Source organism: Chelonia mydas, chromosome 20, assembly GCF_015237465.2.
Source record: "Chelonia mydas isolate rCheMyd1 chromosome 20, rCheMyd1.pri.v2, whole genome shotgun sequence".
NCBI lineage: Eukaryota > Metazoa > Chordata > Testudines > Cheloniidae > Chelonia > Chelonia mydas.
In genome coordinates, this window is record NC_051260.2 from 4,525,413 (window position 1) to 4,541,373 (window position 15,961).

Below are 15,961 nucleotides of genomic sequence, written 5' to 3' on the forward strand. Positions count from 1 at the left end.
CGTTTCCTTCAACTTGTGCACATTCCATCTACCATTGCGCTGTCCAATTGCCAGGTTTTAAACAGGAACACAGGAAATGCCAAGTTAGATCATACCCAACGGTCCAGCTCAGGCCAATACCAGACACTTCAGAATTCGGTGCTAGAATATTTATAAATGGACAGTTACGGAATAATCTGCCCAGGTAGGAGAAGTCTTTCTAACCCCGGACTGTTATTGGCTAATTTATGCCCTGAAGCATGTGGGTTTATAACCTTACATTCCAGCCCATTTAATGTAATGAGAGATATTTGCTTTACTCATACATCTCACACCACCACCTAGCTCTAAGATAGCTCTTTTCATCCACAGATCTCAGAGTACTTCACAAAGGAGGTCAGCACTGGTATCCTGATTGCACAGAGCAGGGGCGATGGAAGCTCCCACAATGTGGAGGGGGCCACAAGCACCTGAACTGTGGCCCCGCCTCCCCTTCCCTCCCCGAGGCCCCGCCCCCTGCTCGCTCCTCTCCACTGCCTCCCTCCCATCGCTCTCCCTTACAGCCAGTAAAAAGTGGGAGGGCATAGCTCTCCCACTTTTAAAAGTGATGGGGCCATGGACCCCTAGCCACCCCTGTTCCAGCACACAGCGCGGGACACAGAGTTACAGAGAGGGGAAGTGACTTGCCCAAGCAGGCCAGTGACAAAGCCAGGAATAGACCCCAGGTCTCCTGAGTTCTAATTCTGTGCACGATTCTCTAAGATAAATGGGAGCTGAGCCCCTCTGGCCCCCATAATAACTTCATCCTCCTACTCCAACCCCCATTTTAAAGTCTTATGGATTCCATATTACAGCAAATGATAACCAAGCCTGGGCGGATATAGAAGGGAGTTAGGCAGGAAGGATTCCTGACCTGGGATTCTTTCACACCCCTCCCTATTATCTTTATGGAAGAAGTGAGGAAATCTTGGGAGCTTCCTGGCTCATTCAAAGCTTTTACATTCTGGAGGAAGTTGGCCGGCACTTTCCAGCTATGCCTGTAAGGTGGATTTTTCTGCAAGATCTTGAGGCTCAATGCTCAGGGATCTTTCCTGGTAGTTACTGTAGCAGTGAGCTGCTTGGAAAGGCCTCAAGACTAGAGCTGGGCTGGTAACTGATTTTGGGTGGCAGTTCCAAAAACGTAAATTTGGTTCAGGTCAAGCTGAAATCAGATTTTGTTTTGGTTTTTTTTGAATTTTTGGTAAATTGAACGAGTCTGTTTCAGGTCTGTTCCAGAGCAGGAATTTGAACCTGGTTCTCCTCCATCCTAGGTGAGCATCCTAACCACTGGGCTGAAGGTTACAGGGGGGAAGAGAGAAAGAAAGTTACCTCTGTCACCCATCATTCCTCCTCTTTCCCCTGTTTTTGTGAATGGTCAAAACAGCGTGTGTCAAATTTATGGAGCTCGGTTCCTGCCCTTCTCCCAACAAGCTGTTCCTTGAGGCTGGAGGTGCTTTGATACTTCAGTTAACGGGAGCCATAGAAGTAGCTATGATAGATGATTTGATTGATTTCCATGGTGCGGGAAAGCCCTCGTAAATCGCTACACAAAAGGACTTCTCATTATCACTGTAGAACGTCATTAATGCTTCAAATCAAACCGCTCCAGGGAGCGGGGACCGTTCAAAGGAGGCATCACTGCCACAACACAAACCAACACACTACACTAATCTTTGCCATAATGTTGGTGTCAGGTACAGGAGGGGAAAACGTTCCATCATGCATGTCCAAAGGAACCCTCACTGGGGACTGGAGAAGAAAGGGACTTTGTATGTGGTTTCATCACTACTGAACAGAGAAGAGAGTAATTTTAACATAGGTTTATTGGCACTAGAGTTACAGGTACAATGCTACAGAGCAAATGGGATAATTGAGCAGATGGGCAGTAGAGAAGATGAAGACGGACAGCGTGAGAGTGTATTCCGATTAGGAAAAGGGATTGTTCTTTGACCTTGAGTCCATCCTCTCAGCCTGTTCAGCTAGTTATCTGAAAGGAGGAAAAAAAATTCACATCAGGCTGTTTCTCAAGAGTTTTCAACAGAGTGGCATCAATTGAAGGCATGGAAGCGTGAATGAAATTTATACATTCTTAAATCTTTAAGCCGGAAAGGCTCCAGGTGGCCAACGCTAAAACTTCAGCTCCTGATAAAAGGTTCCAGCACATACATTCTTATGTGCAGAATTGGGAACTGGCACAGACCGGCTGGAACAGCTGCCAGTAACCTCACTGCCTCTGCAACTTTTCATCTCTTCTGATGGACTTCAAGGCCAGAAAGACCATGAGATCATTTAGTCTGACCTCCTGTATAACACAGGCTTTAGAATCTCACCGTTACCCTGACACTGAGCTCAACTTGTGTTTGGCTAAAGCACATTTACCAGAAAGGCATCCAGTCTTGATCTGAAGGCATCAAGGGATGGAGCATCCGCCACTTCTCTTGGCATTTTATTCCAATGATTTATCACCCTCACAGTTAAAAATGGGCCTTCATCTCACTCAAGTTCTTTTCTCCCTTGCAAATGCTTCCTGCTCAGCTTCCCCTATTACATACTGTATTTTGGGTATGATATATTTCTTTAACGATCAGCTATTTAATTCCATAACTATATTATTTATCTCATAAAGCCTGTGTGATACTTCTGTTAGACACGATCCAAACCATACATTGGAGAGGGTTCAGAGAAGCAAAACTCCCAACTCTAACGGTTCAACGTAGATCCCACGGCTGGAAGTTGAAACTAAACAAATTCAGACCAGAAATAAGGTGTAAATTTATGATGGAGGGTAATTAGCTGTTGGAACAATTTACCAAGGGTCATGGTGGATTCTCCATCATTGACAATTTTTAAATCAAGACTGGATGTTTTCCTAATAGATCTGCCCTAGGAATTATTCTGGGGAGGTTCTATGGCCTGTGTTATCCAGCAGGTCAGACCAGATGAACACAATGGTCCATTTTGATTCACAGATTCCAAGGCCAGAAAGAAGTATTACTCTGGCATTGCATGACCTCAGATTCATAGATTTTTAAGGGACCACTGTGATCATCTCATGCCAGTGGTTTTCAACCTGTGGCCCAATCAGCACAGCGCTCCAGTCCAGAGGACATCTTCAGGGCCATACAGGTAGTATTGGATGCAACTCACAATGGTAAATAGGTTGAAACCACATTCTTGTCGGACCTCCTGCATAACCCAGGCCAGAAAGAATCTCGTTCAGTGATTCTTGCTTCCTAGTTCAAACAGTTGAAACAGAGCATCTCTTTTACACCAAGACATTCAATTTTTGATTTAAAACACTTCATGCAATGAAGAATTCATCACATCCCTTGATGAGCTGTTCTAATGGCGAGTTGCCCTCCCTGTTAAAATATGCATTTTGATTGGTCTAGCTTCGTATTCCAGCCACTGGATTTCGTTATGCCTTTGTCTGCTAGATTAAAGAATCCTCCAGCCTCAGATATGATCTTCCTGTGTAAATATGTCTAGACCGTGATCAAGTTGCTTCCTAACTTTCTCCCTTCCTTGCTGTTTTCCATCAATGCTAGCGGGTGTGTGTGTGTGTGTGTAAGAACATCACATGGGGGAGAATTGAGAGAAGACACGGTTAGGATCCCTTCGCATTAAGGTGAGATTATACTCTCATGCAGGGTAATGATCAGATCTGGTAACCAACACCCAGATGGAAACACCTGAACATAAATGATAGCAATTCCGTAGGGATGATAATACTGCAAACTGAATCCCGAGTGGAAGAATGCTGAATGGCAATCAGTCCCACAGAGATCCCCTGAAGCAATGCCCTTAGGAGAATAGCTCTTGGCAAGTTCAGCCTCATAGAAGAGATCGTTTTGGAAAAAAACACATGCTTACTGTCATCTATCCGCCCGCTCCCATGCTGCAGCCACCATGCATGGGGAGGGTTTCTAGCCACGCTCTTCGGCATGACTGCAGAGGCCGCATTTAAGAGACACGTGTCCTGCAGCTGGCTCAGAACAGCTGATATAATTAGAACCAAACAACTACAAGCAAGAGGCCTTTGTCTGCAGCGGGGTGTTTCCTCAGTGCAGCTTCCCTTCCGTGCAAAGCCAACTTACGCTATTGATCCAGGAAATGTAGGCAGACACCCTGGTGAACACCGAGGGCTTCCGGTAGACGTTACAGCCCGAGGAGGAACCAAAACTGGTCACTCCACAGACGTAGTACTTGCTATTCACCAGGCAGTTCAGAGGGCCTCCAGAATCACCCTGCAGAGCAAAGCCAAAGGGCAACAAAACTTGGCACATATTGCAACGAACAGCAATGTTTGGCTTTCTTAGCACTTTCCAACAGACAACCTCAAAGTGCCTTCAAGACTCCACGTCTCCCCTTCCCCAGTGAAGTAGACTATCTCTGAGTGAGGTGACTGAACAGAATAGCCAGCATTAGAATACAGGCATCCTGACCTGTGGAACTCATTGCCAGGGGATGTTGGGAAGGCCAAAACTGTAACAGGGTTCATAAAAGAACTAGCTAAGTTCATGGAGGATAGATCCATCGATGGCTATTAGCCAAGATAGTCAGGGATGCAACCCCATTGCTCTGGGTGGCCCTAGCCTTTGACTGCCAGAAGCTGGGAGTGGATGACACGGGACGGATTACTCGATTGCCTGTTCTGTTCCTGCTGAAGCATCTGGCATTGGTCACCATTAGAAGGCAGGATAGTGGGCTAGATGGACCCTTGGTCTGACTCAGTATGGCTGCTCTTATGACAACTCCTCCTGGGCCATCCACTGGTCCCTACAACTCCTCTTCCCACAATATATAGGGCAATGTCCGGTGAATTCATTTCCTATCAGCACTTATAAAACCCCCGGGCGAGCGTGGTGTCTCCCTTTGTGCCCGTCCACAGAGGAGACGAGTCTGTTATATCCCCAGCTGTCACACGCTGGCTCTTCAGCGTCTGCTGCAGCACCCTGTCCCTTTAGTTCTGGAGGTTCCCCGTTCAGCTCCCAGAGTGTTGATCAAGGTGGTGGCCAGACTTGCAGCACTGCAGCCGCACATCTACCATTCATAGCCTCGTAAGGGGTTACTGCAAACTAACGCAGCAGCTGGCGAAGCACCAACGGCAGCCTGACTTCCAAAGACAGAAGGTCGAGCTGGAAAGTCAGCACAGGAGAAGAGAATGGAAAAGCGAGCGGTCACTTGGAAAATCATTTTTTTCAGCCCTAACCCCCTGGGAAGGGGACACAGCCAAGTGAACCTTGTGAGTGTATGATCTCCAGCTTCGACCCACCAACCCAAATAACATACAATACCCAAGCTTAACCCCTACACAGCACCTCCCTTCCAGGAGGTGGAGAGCCCTTCTAAAGGGCTATTCATCTGAAAGTGCTTTGGCAAGGAATTGACTGATGGGCGACACAGAGAGGGGAAATGACCGGACTGAGATCACACAGCAGCTAGGTAGCAGAGCCAGGAACAAAACCCAGGTGCCACCGGACCACAATTCGGAACAATACCCAAGTGTAAACCTTGTATAGAACACCCCCGTCCAAGGAGGCGACAAGAGCGGCTGAGATCCTGGGAATGCTCTTGCTTGGTTCACTCGCTTGGCAGTTACCTGGCACGAAGAGTGCACACCGTCACCTCCAGCACACACCATGGTGTCCTTGACCGTGGAGCCCCAGTAACTGGAACTGGAGCAGATACTGTAGGATACGATGGGAAGCGAAGCTTGCTGCAGGATTTCAGCCAGCTTCCCATTAGCTGCGCAAAATACATCAGAGACCCGGGGTTAGTTTAAAAGGAAAATGGCCCGTTTTTTCCCCAGACACCTGGGGTGAAGTTCTGAGCTGCAGGATCAAACACAACCAACTTCGGGATCTAGAATTCCTTTATATTTTCTTACTCGTTGGCCAACTTCTTATCCAATATATGAGCTTTGCTATGCTAATCTCTCCCCTGTTATGGAGTTACGGCCATAAAACTTGGCTGGGAATTTGCTTTCAATACGCTCGAAAGCAAGGGATTGGAGTCAGTCTGGACTGTTACGGGCACGTCTCGGGATCCCCAAATTATAGGTCATTGACTGGGCCTGATTCTGAGCTCATTTTTATGAGTGTAAATTACAGCTTCAACAGAGTTAGGCCCAGTGTTAAGATCAGAACGAGGCCCAGCAGTTCGTAAATTTGTTTTAGTCTAGAGCATTTTCTGGAAAAAAAAGGGAGCTTCTAAAGGCTGCACTGGTGCTGGCCACCACAGCAAAGGGAGAGGGCCGGATGACCCCACATTTCCCCGAGGTGTTCTCAGGGCTCGTGTGAATCAGTGAGCAGATCTCCAAAGGGCAGCTGACTGCAGCTCTGACGTTCCTCCGTAGCGTCTCCTCACTTAGCTGGTGCGGCCGGGAACGGCATGGTCTTGCATGTCAGGTCGTGTTGCAAAACCATCCAGGGGCAGCCGCGTAGCCAGGTGGAGGGAACAGGGGGTAGCGATCCAAAAGAAAAAAGGCACCGCCCACCCACTGCGGCGCTTTCACTCACCCAGCAGCGCTCCGGCGGCCAGCCCTCACTCGCTCCGGAGGTGCCGCCGAAGACCCGGAGCGAGCGAAGGTCCCGCCGCCGAAGACCCGGAGCGCCGCCGGGTGAGTAAAAGTGCTGAGGCAGGTGCCTTTTTCTTTTTGGATCTCTCCCCCCTGTTCCCTCAACAGGGGAAAATTTAAAAAGGTGGCAAGACATTGACAAGGCGCCACTTCTGCTCAGCGCGGGAGCGGCCTCTCCTCCCCTTAGCTGCGCCACTGTCCAGGAGGAATGAAGTGAGGCCAAGCTCCCTCTGGAAGCTCTCAGGAAGTGTGGGGCAAAGTGGGGATGCTAGTCACATCCAAGCCTCACCCACCTCCAAGTCTGTGCCCTCAATCACTGGGCCATCCCATGCCCCCTCTGGAATGTTCCTAAATTCCGGCACTTACTTTGGGTCAAGCCCCAGCCAGTGACGTAGCAAGGATTGTTGTTTGGCAGAATCTGGCCTGAACTGGGCAGCGCGGCCAGCTGCACGTTGCTGTTCAGAGATGCGCTCTGGGAGAGACGGAGCAGAGCGATGTCGTAGCTGCAGAAGAACAAAGGAAACTGCGTCAAACGGCCTTTCACGGGCAAAGGGGTTGCATTTAAGTGACCCCCGCTGTCGCCGATGGTAAAACCGAGGCTGGGGCTTTCAAAGGAGCCCCAATCAATTGAAAGCAGGGAGTGGGACCACCGTGTTGCGCGACGGTCACTTGACAAAATAACCGTACTTGGTGATGGACACTGGGGGGGGGGGGGGGGGTTATGTCATTCAATTTTTTTACCATGGGCATGTTGCTGACCCCTGATTGAAAGCCGATTGGAGCTAAGCACTGAACTCTTCGCTCTTTTGAGCTACCGAGCCCTAATGTCCCCTAAAGAAGGCACAGAAGAAGGGCCTCAGAAGTCAGCTCTCTCAGGCACATTCCCACCGAAGAACAGCACAGAGGACTGGACGAGGACCCAGCACTGGGCCTTGTATTATTAAGCAGATGCTTGATAAGGTAGAAAAATACCTGAGCCCACTGCCAGCCCAACCCAGAAGCACCCAGTACCATCAGAAACCCAGCTCCCCAGCAGCTAGTCCAGAGGTGGGCAAACTATGGCCCGGGGGCCGAATCCGGCCCTTCAGACTTTTTAATCCAGCCCTCAAGCTTCTGCTGGGGAGCAGGGTCTGGGGCTTGCCCCACTCCACGTGTGCCATGGCTCTGTGCGGCTCCCGGAAGCAGCAGCATGTCCCCCTTCCGGCTCCTACACATGGGGCAGCCAGGGGGCTCCGCACGCTGCCCCCGTCCCAAGCGCTGCCCCCGCAGCTCCCATTGGCCGGCAACCATGGCCAATGGGAGCTGCAGGGGTGATGCCTGCAGATGGGCAGCATGCAGAGCCGCCTGGCCGCACCTCCGCATAGGAGCTGGAGGGGGGACATGCCGCTGCTTCTGGGAGCTGCTTGACGTAAGTGCCCCCCGGAGCCTGCACCCCTGACCCCCTCCAGAGCCCCAACCTCCTGCCCCATCCCCGATCCCCTCCCTTCTTCCAAACCCCTCAGTCCCACCCTCCTGCACCCCAGAGCTCACACCTCCAGCTGAAGGCCTCACCCCCCCCCCCGCACCCCAATCCCTTGCCCCAGCCCAGAGCCCCCTCCCGCACCCTGAACTCCTCATTTCTGGCCCCACCCCAGAGCCCACACCCCCAGCCGGAGCCCTCACCCCCTCCTGCACCCCAACCTCCAATTTCATGAGCATTCATGGCCCGCCATACAATTTTCATACTCAGATGCGGCCCTCTCGTCAAAAAGTTTGCCCACTCCTGAGCTAGTCGGCCGGAGGATCCTGGTGGTTACCCAGGACAGTCTGTATGGAAAAAGTATGCAGACCCAAGTGCTACCCTGGTACCCATTAGAGCTGTAGGAAGACACTGGCCAAACTGGAGTCTGCTTTCCTCATTTCCAAACACTGTTTGTTCTGCCTGTGCAACTCTACCTCCTTAGGCCCTGGACCATCCGGCTCTGGTCTGAACCGATCTGTCGTACCAGCGAAGAACACTATTGAGTGAGACCTTCTCCAAGATATCCATTTGGGTTCTGGTTCCACCCAAGGGTTTTGAAAACTGTCTATACTGGGGGCCAACTCAGGCTGTACGTCACTGAGTAGCTCAGACGAAGGGAGCTCCAAGTGCAGCGCATTCTTATTTCTCCAGCGTGTAAGGAGCTCGGACTTTGTGACCTTTCACGTGAAATCCCTTATCCGAAGCCACGCAGGTGTGAAACAGGAGGTGCCTTACCCAGCAGCAACAGAGTTGCTGTTCCATTTAGGATGGATGACCTTACTCTCCACGCTCAAATACTGCTCCGTGCCATCGTTCTTATTCAGGTTGTACTCTCCGGCGACCACCCGGAAAGTCAAGGATCTGTGGAGAAGAGGAACAAGCTGTGATGTGTTGTAAGGTGCCAAGTTGGCATCAATCCCCCTTCGCCCCCAAGTCCTGACGGCATCGTGATGCGATTGGAATATGAGCCAGTTCCCCCTTTCTCTACTTCTGAGGGGAAGGGTGCTGAACATAATGTTAATAACTAACTCATCTACAGCTCTTTCTTACCAGATCTTCACAATCTTTATCCTTGCAACATCTCTGGGGGGGGGGGGGGGGTAGGCAACTGTTACTGACCCCATTTTACAGATGGGGAACGGAGACCTAGAGAGGCTAAATGATTTGCCTAACATCACACAAGAAGTCTGTGCAGAGCAGGTAACCAAACCCTGATCTCCCAAGTCCTAGACTAGTGCCTTAGCCACTTGTCCATCCTTTCCCCGAGTAGGAATCACATAGGAATCGCCATAGTGGATCAGATCCAGGAATTCACTGAAGGTTGAGTACAGGCCTCAGGACTGGGCCTTGAATTATTAAATAGCCGCATGATAAAAAGGAACCAAGTCCTGTTTGAGAAGCCAGAGCCCAGCTGCTCCAGAGGAAAATTCAAGAAACCCTATAATGGGCAATTAGTGAAATAAACTGCACAATGGACAGGTTTCTGCCTAACTCTAGAGCTGGCTGAAATTTTTCCATTGAAACATAATCTCAGAAATATCACAAAAATGTCCGGTTAAAGAGGTCATCTAGTCCAGCAGTTCTCAAACTGTGGGAGACAACCCAGTTTTCATGGGGTCACCAGGGCCGGTGTTCGACTTGCTGGGGCTCAGGCTTCACTAGCCTTAGGAGTCAAAGTCTTCCCCAATATCCCTTTGGATGAAAGGTGGCTTTTTTTGTGTGTGCCGAAAACTAAAATTTGAGGTGAACAAGGTTTCCCCAGTGAAAACCCAAGAATTTTCACTGAAAATGTGGGAAATTCTGACAAAATACGGGGGGGGGGGGGGAGAACAAGAACGGTATACATTTATTGGGAAAATAATTAGCATTTTCAGCCAGCTGTAGCTAGCACCCGCCCCGGAAACATTCAGTGGCTGGATTCTGCCCTGCGGTGGGGTGAGAGAGAGAGGAAGTGCGTGTTTTGGCACACCTAGGCCCCGCCAGGAAGGAGGGTGAGCTACTTAAGTCATGTTCGGATCTGACATGTTGAAGACTAACAACACTGCATTGTTGGTCGTTTCAGATGCTACTTGGAATGGGCAGAATTACACACAGGAGGGTGCGTATATAACACGCTGTGTCATTGTGTGCTACAGGCATAGACAGGCACTGGCTAGGGCTAGAGGAGGCTTAGGCCCCCCCCCCGCATCGCCGAAATTTCTCTGTCCAGCCATGCCAGGCAAAGGCATAGCAGGGGGAGGGCCCTGCCTACACACTAGGTGATTCCCAGCAAGTGGAGCTAGATTCCTCAGTCCCAGCAGGGATTGCCGGCTCCTGAGCAGCGCTCCCTGGGAATGGGAAAGGGGATCCTGAGGTGATTGTGGGGGAGAAAGGGAGTCCCAAAGGCAGGGGGAATCCTGAGACCCTGCATCCAACGGCGCCAGGGCCAGGAAAGGGGAGGGATGTTGTGGGGGGAGGGCCCCACCTGCGTGTGAACCCACGCCTCATGCGATGCTGGGGTGGGCTCTGAATTTGTGAGGATTGAGAGCCAACGAGTCAGAGCGGGGAGCCGGGCCCGCTCCTGCTTTAGACCCTGACCCGCATCTGATTAAAAAGTCTCTTTAATGGGTAGATAAACCAACCACTGGGGCCTCCATTACCTGTCCACGCAGTGAGCTGCAGTCATCACCCAGTTCTTCTTCACCAACGACCCACCGCAGGTGTGATACCATTTTCCACCAGAGCTATACTGGAGGGAAATCTAGATTTGGGGTGACGAAAGGGAAAGAGAGAGATAATAAGACAGCAAATATCATAATGCCACTATATAAATGCATGGTACACATCCACACCTTGAATATCGTGTGCAGTTCTGGTCGCCCCATCTCAAAAAAAGATACATTCAAAATGGAAAAGGTCCAGAGAAGGGGTAACAAAAATGATTAGGGGTACGAAACAGCTTCCACATGAGGAAAGAATAGAAAGACTGGGACTGTTCATCTTAGACAAGAGACGACTAAGGGGTGATATGACAGAGGTCTGTAAAATCACGACTGGTGTGGAGAAAGTGAAAGTGTTATTTACCCCTTCACAAAACACAAGAACTTGGGGTCACCCAATGAAATGAATAGCTGGCAGGCTTAAAAACAAACAAAAGGAAGCACTTCTTCACACAAGGCACAGTCAACCTGTGGAACTCACTGCCGGGGATGTTGTGCAGACCAAAACTATAACTGGATTTAAGAAAGAATTAGATAAAGTCATGGAGGATATTAGCCAAGATGGTCAGGGATGCAACCCCATGCTCTGGGTTTCCACTCAGTCTCACTGCCAGATGGTGGGACTGGACGACAGGAGATGGATCACTCAATAATTGCCATTCTGTTCATTCCTCTTGAAGCATCTGGCATTGGCTACTGTCAGAAGACAGGTTTCAGAGTAGCAGCCGTGTCAGTCTGTATTCGCAAAAAGAAAAGGAGGACTTGTGGCACCTTAGAGACTAACCAATTTATTTGAGCATAAGCTTTCGTGAGCTACAGCTCACTTCATCGGATGCATTCAGTGGAAAACACAGTGAGGAGATTTATATACACACAGAACATGAAAAAATGGGTGTTATCAAACACATTGTAAGGAGAGCGATCACTTAAGATGAGAACCAATTTATTTGAGCATAAGCTTTCGTGTAAGCTCATCTTAAGTGATCACTCTCGTTACAGTGTGTATGATAGAACATGAAAAAATGGGTGTTATCACACACACTGTAAGGAGAATGATCACTTAAGATGAGCTTACACGAAAGCTTATGCTCAAATAAATTGGTTAGTCTCTAAGGTGGCACAAGTCCTCCTTTTCTTTCTGTCAGCAGACAGGATACCTGGCCAGATGGACCATTGGTTTGGCACAGCATGGCCATTCTGATGTTCTCCTGGTGGAAGAGAAGAGCTGCATTTTAAAGAGGAAATATCTCACACAAAGGAGCAACAACCTCTCACCAGCCCAAAGTGAACGTGCATGAGGTGAGTGAAGAAACAGTCTTGCTTCTATATGCACCAGGCACATCACATTAGCTGGTTCGAGAATTGGGCCATGGTTTATGGACTTGGTCTGTGCAGGGTGTGCCCTATGGATAGTGGGGCTGAAGTAGCTGGTTGGCTGGGGCTCCAGACACTACCTAGTGAAACAACAAAACCACCACCACCAAACAAGAAGCTAAGGACTGACTGGTCAGGGCTGGGGTCCGCAGGGAGGCATTCTTCACAAAGCTAAACTGGCAACGTGGCCTTATGCCAAGGCAGTAACAGCAAAGAATAGAGATGCCCACTTCAGGTGCCCATCATCCCAGACAGGCACACCCCTCTCTTCCCCCACCAGGACAGGCTCAGGTGGGAGACGGGTCCAAGCCTGGAAGTTCAGATCGGTCTCCGGATTTCCCCAGGTTGGGAATTCCAGTTTGAGTCAATCCTTCCTCTTTGTTAGATGCTAAATGCTTCTCTTACAGGCAGCTTTGGTGTCGACATGCACGTTGTACAACACAGCTGGGGCTTTGGAACGGGCAAAGGCAAATCCCCCTTGGGAGCGGCTAATCTGCACTCACAGATATTCTGTAAGCCATCCTATCTCTGCGCACCCTCCGTGGGTCGTTACTGGGAGGAGAGTTAGATGGAGAAGGGACTTAGAAGTAGACATTGTACCCACCTGCGATGGCCATGCACCTTGCTTTGCATTACTCCCTCCGACAACGCGCCCATTGTCTTCCAGCGACTCTTCCAAGCAGTGTCCTTCAGGAGTAAAGAAGGAACAACATCTGGAATAGCCTCTGCGTATTGCAGGAGGAACCCCAAATCCCATCGCCTCTCTGCTGTTTCCGTTACAGGATGGGAATCTAGACTTGTTTTTACTCCCTTGCTCGCCGAGAACATTTTCCTGCTCCAACTCCTCCGAGATAGAGTGTGAGAAGGGAAATGAAGCACTCTGAGTGCCAGGCATCCCAGCTTTAATGATGAGGGGGCAGATGTTCAACCTTACTTGGCATCCACAGTGGGGGGCCAGTTTTCCAGGAGAGCTGGATACACATTGCGTGTGGACCTCTTGAAAGTCTGAAGGACCCAATGGCAAATGTTGGGAGCAGAGCAACTTTGAAACCTGTGAGGCCCAGGGGGACTAGGGAAGAGATTAAACTTCTGGAGGCAAGATGGACACAGCCTCTCTTCTGAGGTGATGGAGGATTTTCTCATGTAGATCAGTGCACAGTGGGGCAAAACCAGGCACTGCAAAGCCCATTTCCATGAAGACTTCAGTCCTAGCTTAGACTTTGGTGGATTTGCCCCTGCTAATACCTATTCTGATGTGCCCCTCCAGCTACCTCTTTGGGGTGGGGATTTTTATTTTCTATGTTCGTACAGGGCCAAGCACAACAGGTCCCTAGCCTGGCTGAAGCCTCTAAATGCTACTGCAACGTGGGTGGTAACCAATAAGTTTCTTAGCACCAGAATGCAAGACATGACCGCGTCAGAAAACCAAAAACCCACTTACCACAGAGGACAAAGACAGCGAGGAGGAGTAGTTTCAGCATCATGAGCGAATGGTAGGGACAATCTCAGTCACTCCACTTCCTATATGCTTCAGGGTCTTGTCTTTCATACCATGGCTGGTGTTAAATAGATACATGTGGGGAGGAGGGCATGGGAAGAAATGCAGGTGATTTAGAAATACAAACAGAGTCTTGGCTCCATTTCTAACAAAACACACACATTTCATTCTTGGTTCCGGCGAAGGTCAAGGCTGAGACCTGGCATTGAGGGCACCGGATACCAATAAATGCTCTGGAGAGTTTAAAAAAAAAAAAAGAAAAAAGAAAGATTGTTTTACCAATATAGAACACGCTCTGAGAAACTGGAAGTGCAGAATCAAGTGAGTTACGGGTAGGTGTGGCTGAACAAACTTGGGACCAGTTTTTCCATACCTGGACCTCCTCTTGACCTCAGCTGAAATTGTGGGTGCTCAGGATTAGGGCAAGAATTCTGTTTGCAAAAAAAAAAAAAAAAAAAGAAAAAAAATGAAGTTTTGAAATTTGTTTTTGCTCTGCATCAGGACAAAAACGAGACCTTTTGAAATTTTTCATGGAAAACAACATGAAGGCCGCCTCCTTGACTAGCCAATAGCCCAGTGGTCAGGACACGCACCTGGGATGTGGGAGACTCAGCTTTAAGCCCTTGTTCTGCCTGATTTGGATAAGCTGGGATTTTCAGAAGATTGAAGGGAGTTTGGTGCCACTTGAAATCCAGTAGGCGATGGGTGTTTTTCTCCCTTAAGATACTTTGAAAAATTCTCAGTAGTAGACCTAGGGGGAGGCATCTTCAGGGCTTGGAGAACCAGAGAGACATATACATGATCGAGCAAAAGATCAGTTGAAGAAGTCTACAAGGGGCACTTAGGAATTCTTGTCCCTTATCCCACATACCCCAACACAGAGCATACATGACTAACAAGATTCAATATATTTATTCTCTCCCTTGCTCTATTATACCCGATCTTCACGTTTCCCTTTAATAGCCAGATCTTCACTTAAAACTGTTAGAGCAGATCCTCGCAACCCAAGCGTTCCCTGACCACTTACAATATGGTCGAAGTTTCTACTGTGGATTGGCCCTATGCGTATTGACATCAAGTCACGTAACTGAGTCCGCACCTTTAACATGGACGAGGCTTTGGCCCCGTTACATAAACCCCAACTAAGATCCTGTCTATATTACACATTATACTTGTGTTATGACTGGCCTTGTGAAAGTTGTATTTGTACCACACTGGGCCTCAGAGCCTTGTTTGGCCGTTACATGAGTTATAAATATATCGTGACCGGATAACCACTTTACATGTTTCCTATTGATATGACCACCATGCTGTTTTCCTGCTATGTGTATTTATAGCCTTAAAACTTCCAGCTTCCTGTGTGTTTGGGGAGCTGTTGTGATAAACACATGTGATTGTGGCCATTGGAAAGCAGCTGTAATTGGGTCACAAAGCGTGCTGTTGGCAAAACATGTTTATGCGGCCCACTGGAGAGCATACATGACGCATCCCCAGCTATACAGGAGGGCCCTTTCGCGCCAAGCTACAGAGGCTTTCAGCTCTGGAGATCCCCGACATCAGCCACCCCACTGAGACGCCTTCCTAAAGGCGCCCAAATTCATGGTAAGTGCCTCCCAGAACAGATGAGGTCAACCCTGCTTCTGAGCGATCATGGGAAGATAATTTAGACACAACGTTTCTTCAGTATAGTTTCCATTGGATTTGGTTCTGCATAGTGGTTGGAACACACTTTCTAAATCGATAGCTTCCCGCCTGTGTCGATGTGTCTCAGTATAGTATGGGTCTCAGGCAACGTAACTCATGAGCACCCACCACTGTCTGTCTTAGGCACTTCCATAATAATAAATTAATACCTAGCTCTTCTCATCAGTAGATCTCCAAGTGTTTACCAAGGTGGTCAGTATCGTTATTACAGATGGGGAAATGGAGGCACAGAGGTGGAGCAACTTGCCCAAGGTCACCCAGCAGGCCAGTGGCAGAACCAGGAACACAACCCAGGGCTCCCGAGTCTCAGTCCCGCGTTATAGCTACTTACAGCCAACTGCCACTGTACGCCCACCACCATAGGACATATGCCTTTGCAGGCTTTGCCTACACACAAGTTGTACAATGCATGAACTATAGTTAAGCAGTACCAACCCACCAGTGTGGACACAGTTATACCAGTTTAAGTGGTGCCTTGTACTTATAACTTATTCCCATACAGCAAAGGGAAAAAGCTATGATCAATATAAGGCAAGTTCATACCGGTATAACTGCATCCATGGTAGAGATTTGTTACTGAAACAGTT

General features: G+C 49.1%; 1 protein-coding gene across 2 annotated transcripts; it reads right to left on the reverse strand.

The window, feature by feature from the left end:
• Positions 1-1,002: 1,002 nt before the first annotated feature.
• Positions 1,003-14,230, reverse strand: LOC119564313 (chymotrypsin-like elastase family member 1). Of its 2 annotated transcripts, none has more exons than XM_043533097.1 (7): positions 12,777-13,619; positions 10,739-10,839; positions 8,835-8,960; positions 6,965-7,101; positions 5,621-5,766; positions 4,116-4,265; positions 1,003-2,005 (listed from the first exon to the last, which is right to left on the reverse strand). In XM_043533097.1, the coding sequence occupies exons 1-7, from the start codon at positions 13,065-13,067 to the stop codon at positions 1,994-1,996; spliced, it is 963 nt and encodes a 320-aa protein (XP_043389032.1). In that variant the 5' UTR covers positions 13,068-13,619; the 3' UTR covers positions 1,003-1,993. The 2 variants fall into 2 exon arrangements, with proteins under 2 accessions (XP_043389032.1, XP_037740107.1); XM_037884179.2 differs by lacking the exon at positions 1,003-2,005 and having other exon boundaries at positions 3,796-4,265; positions 12,777-12,859; positions 13,614-14,230.
• Positions 14,231-15,961: the final 1,731 nt, after the last annotated feature.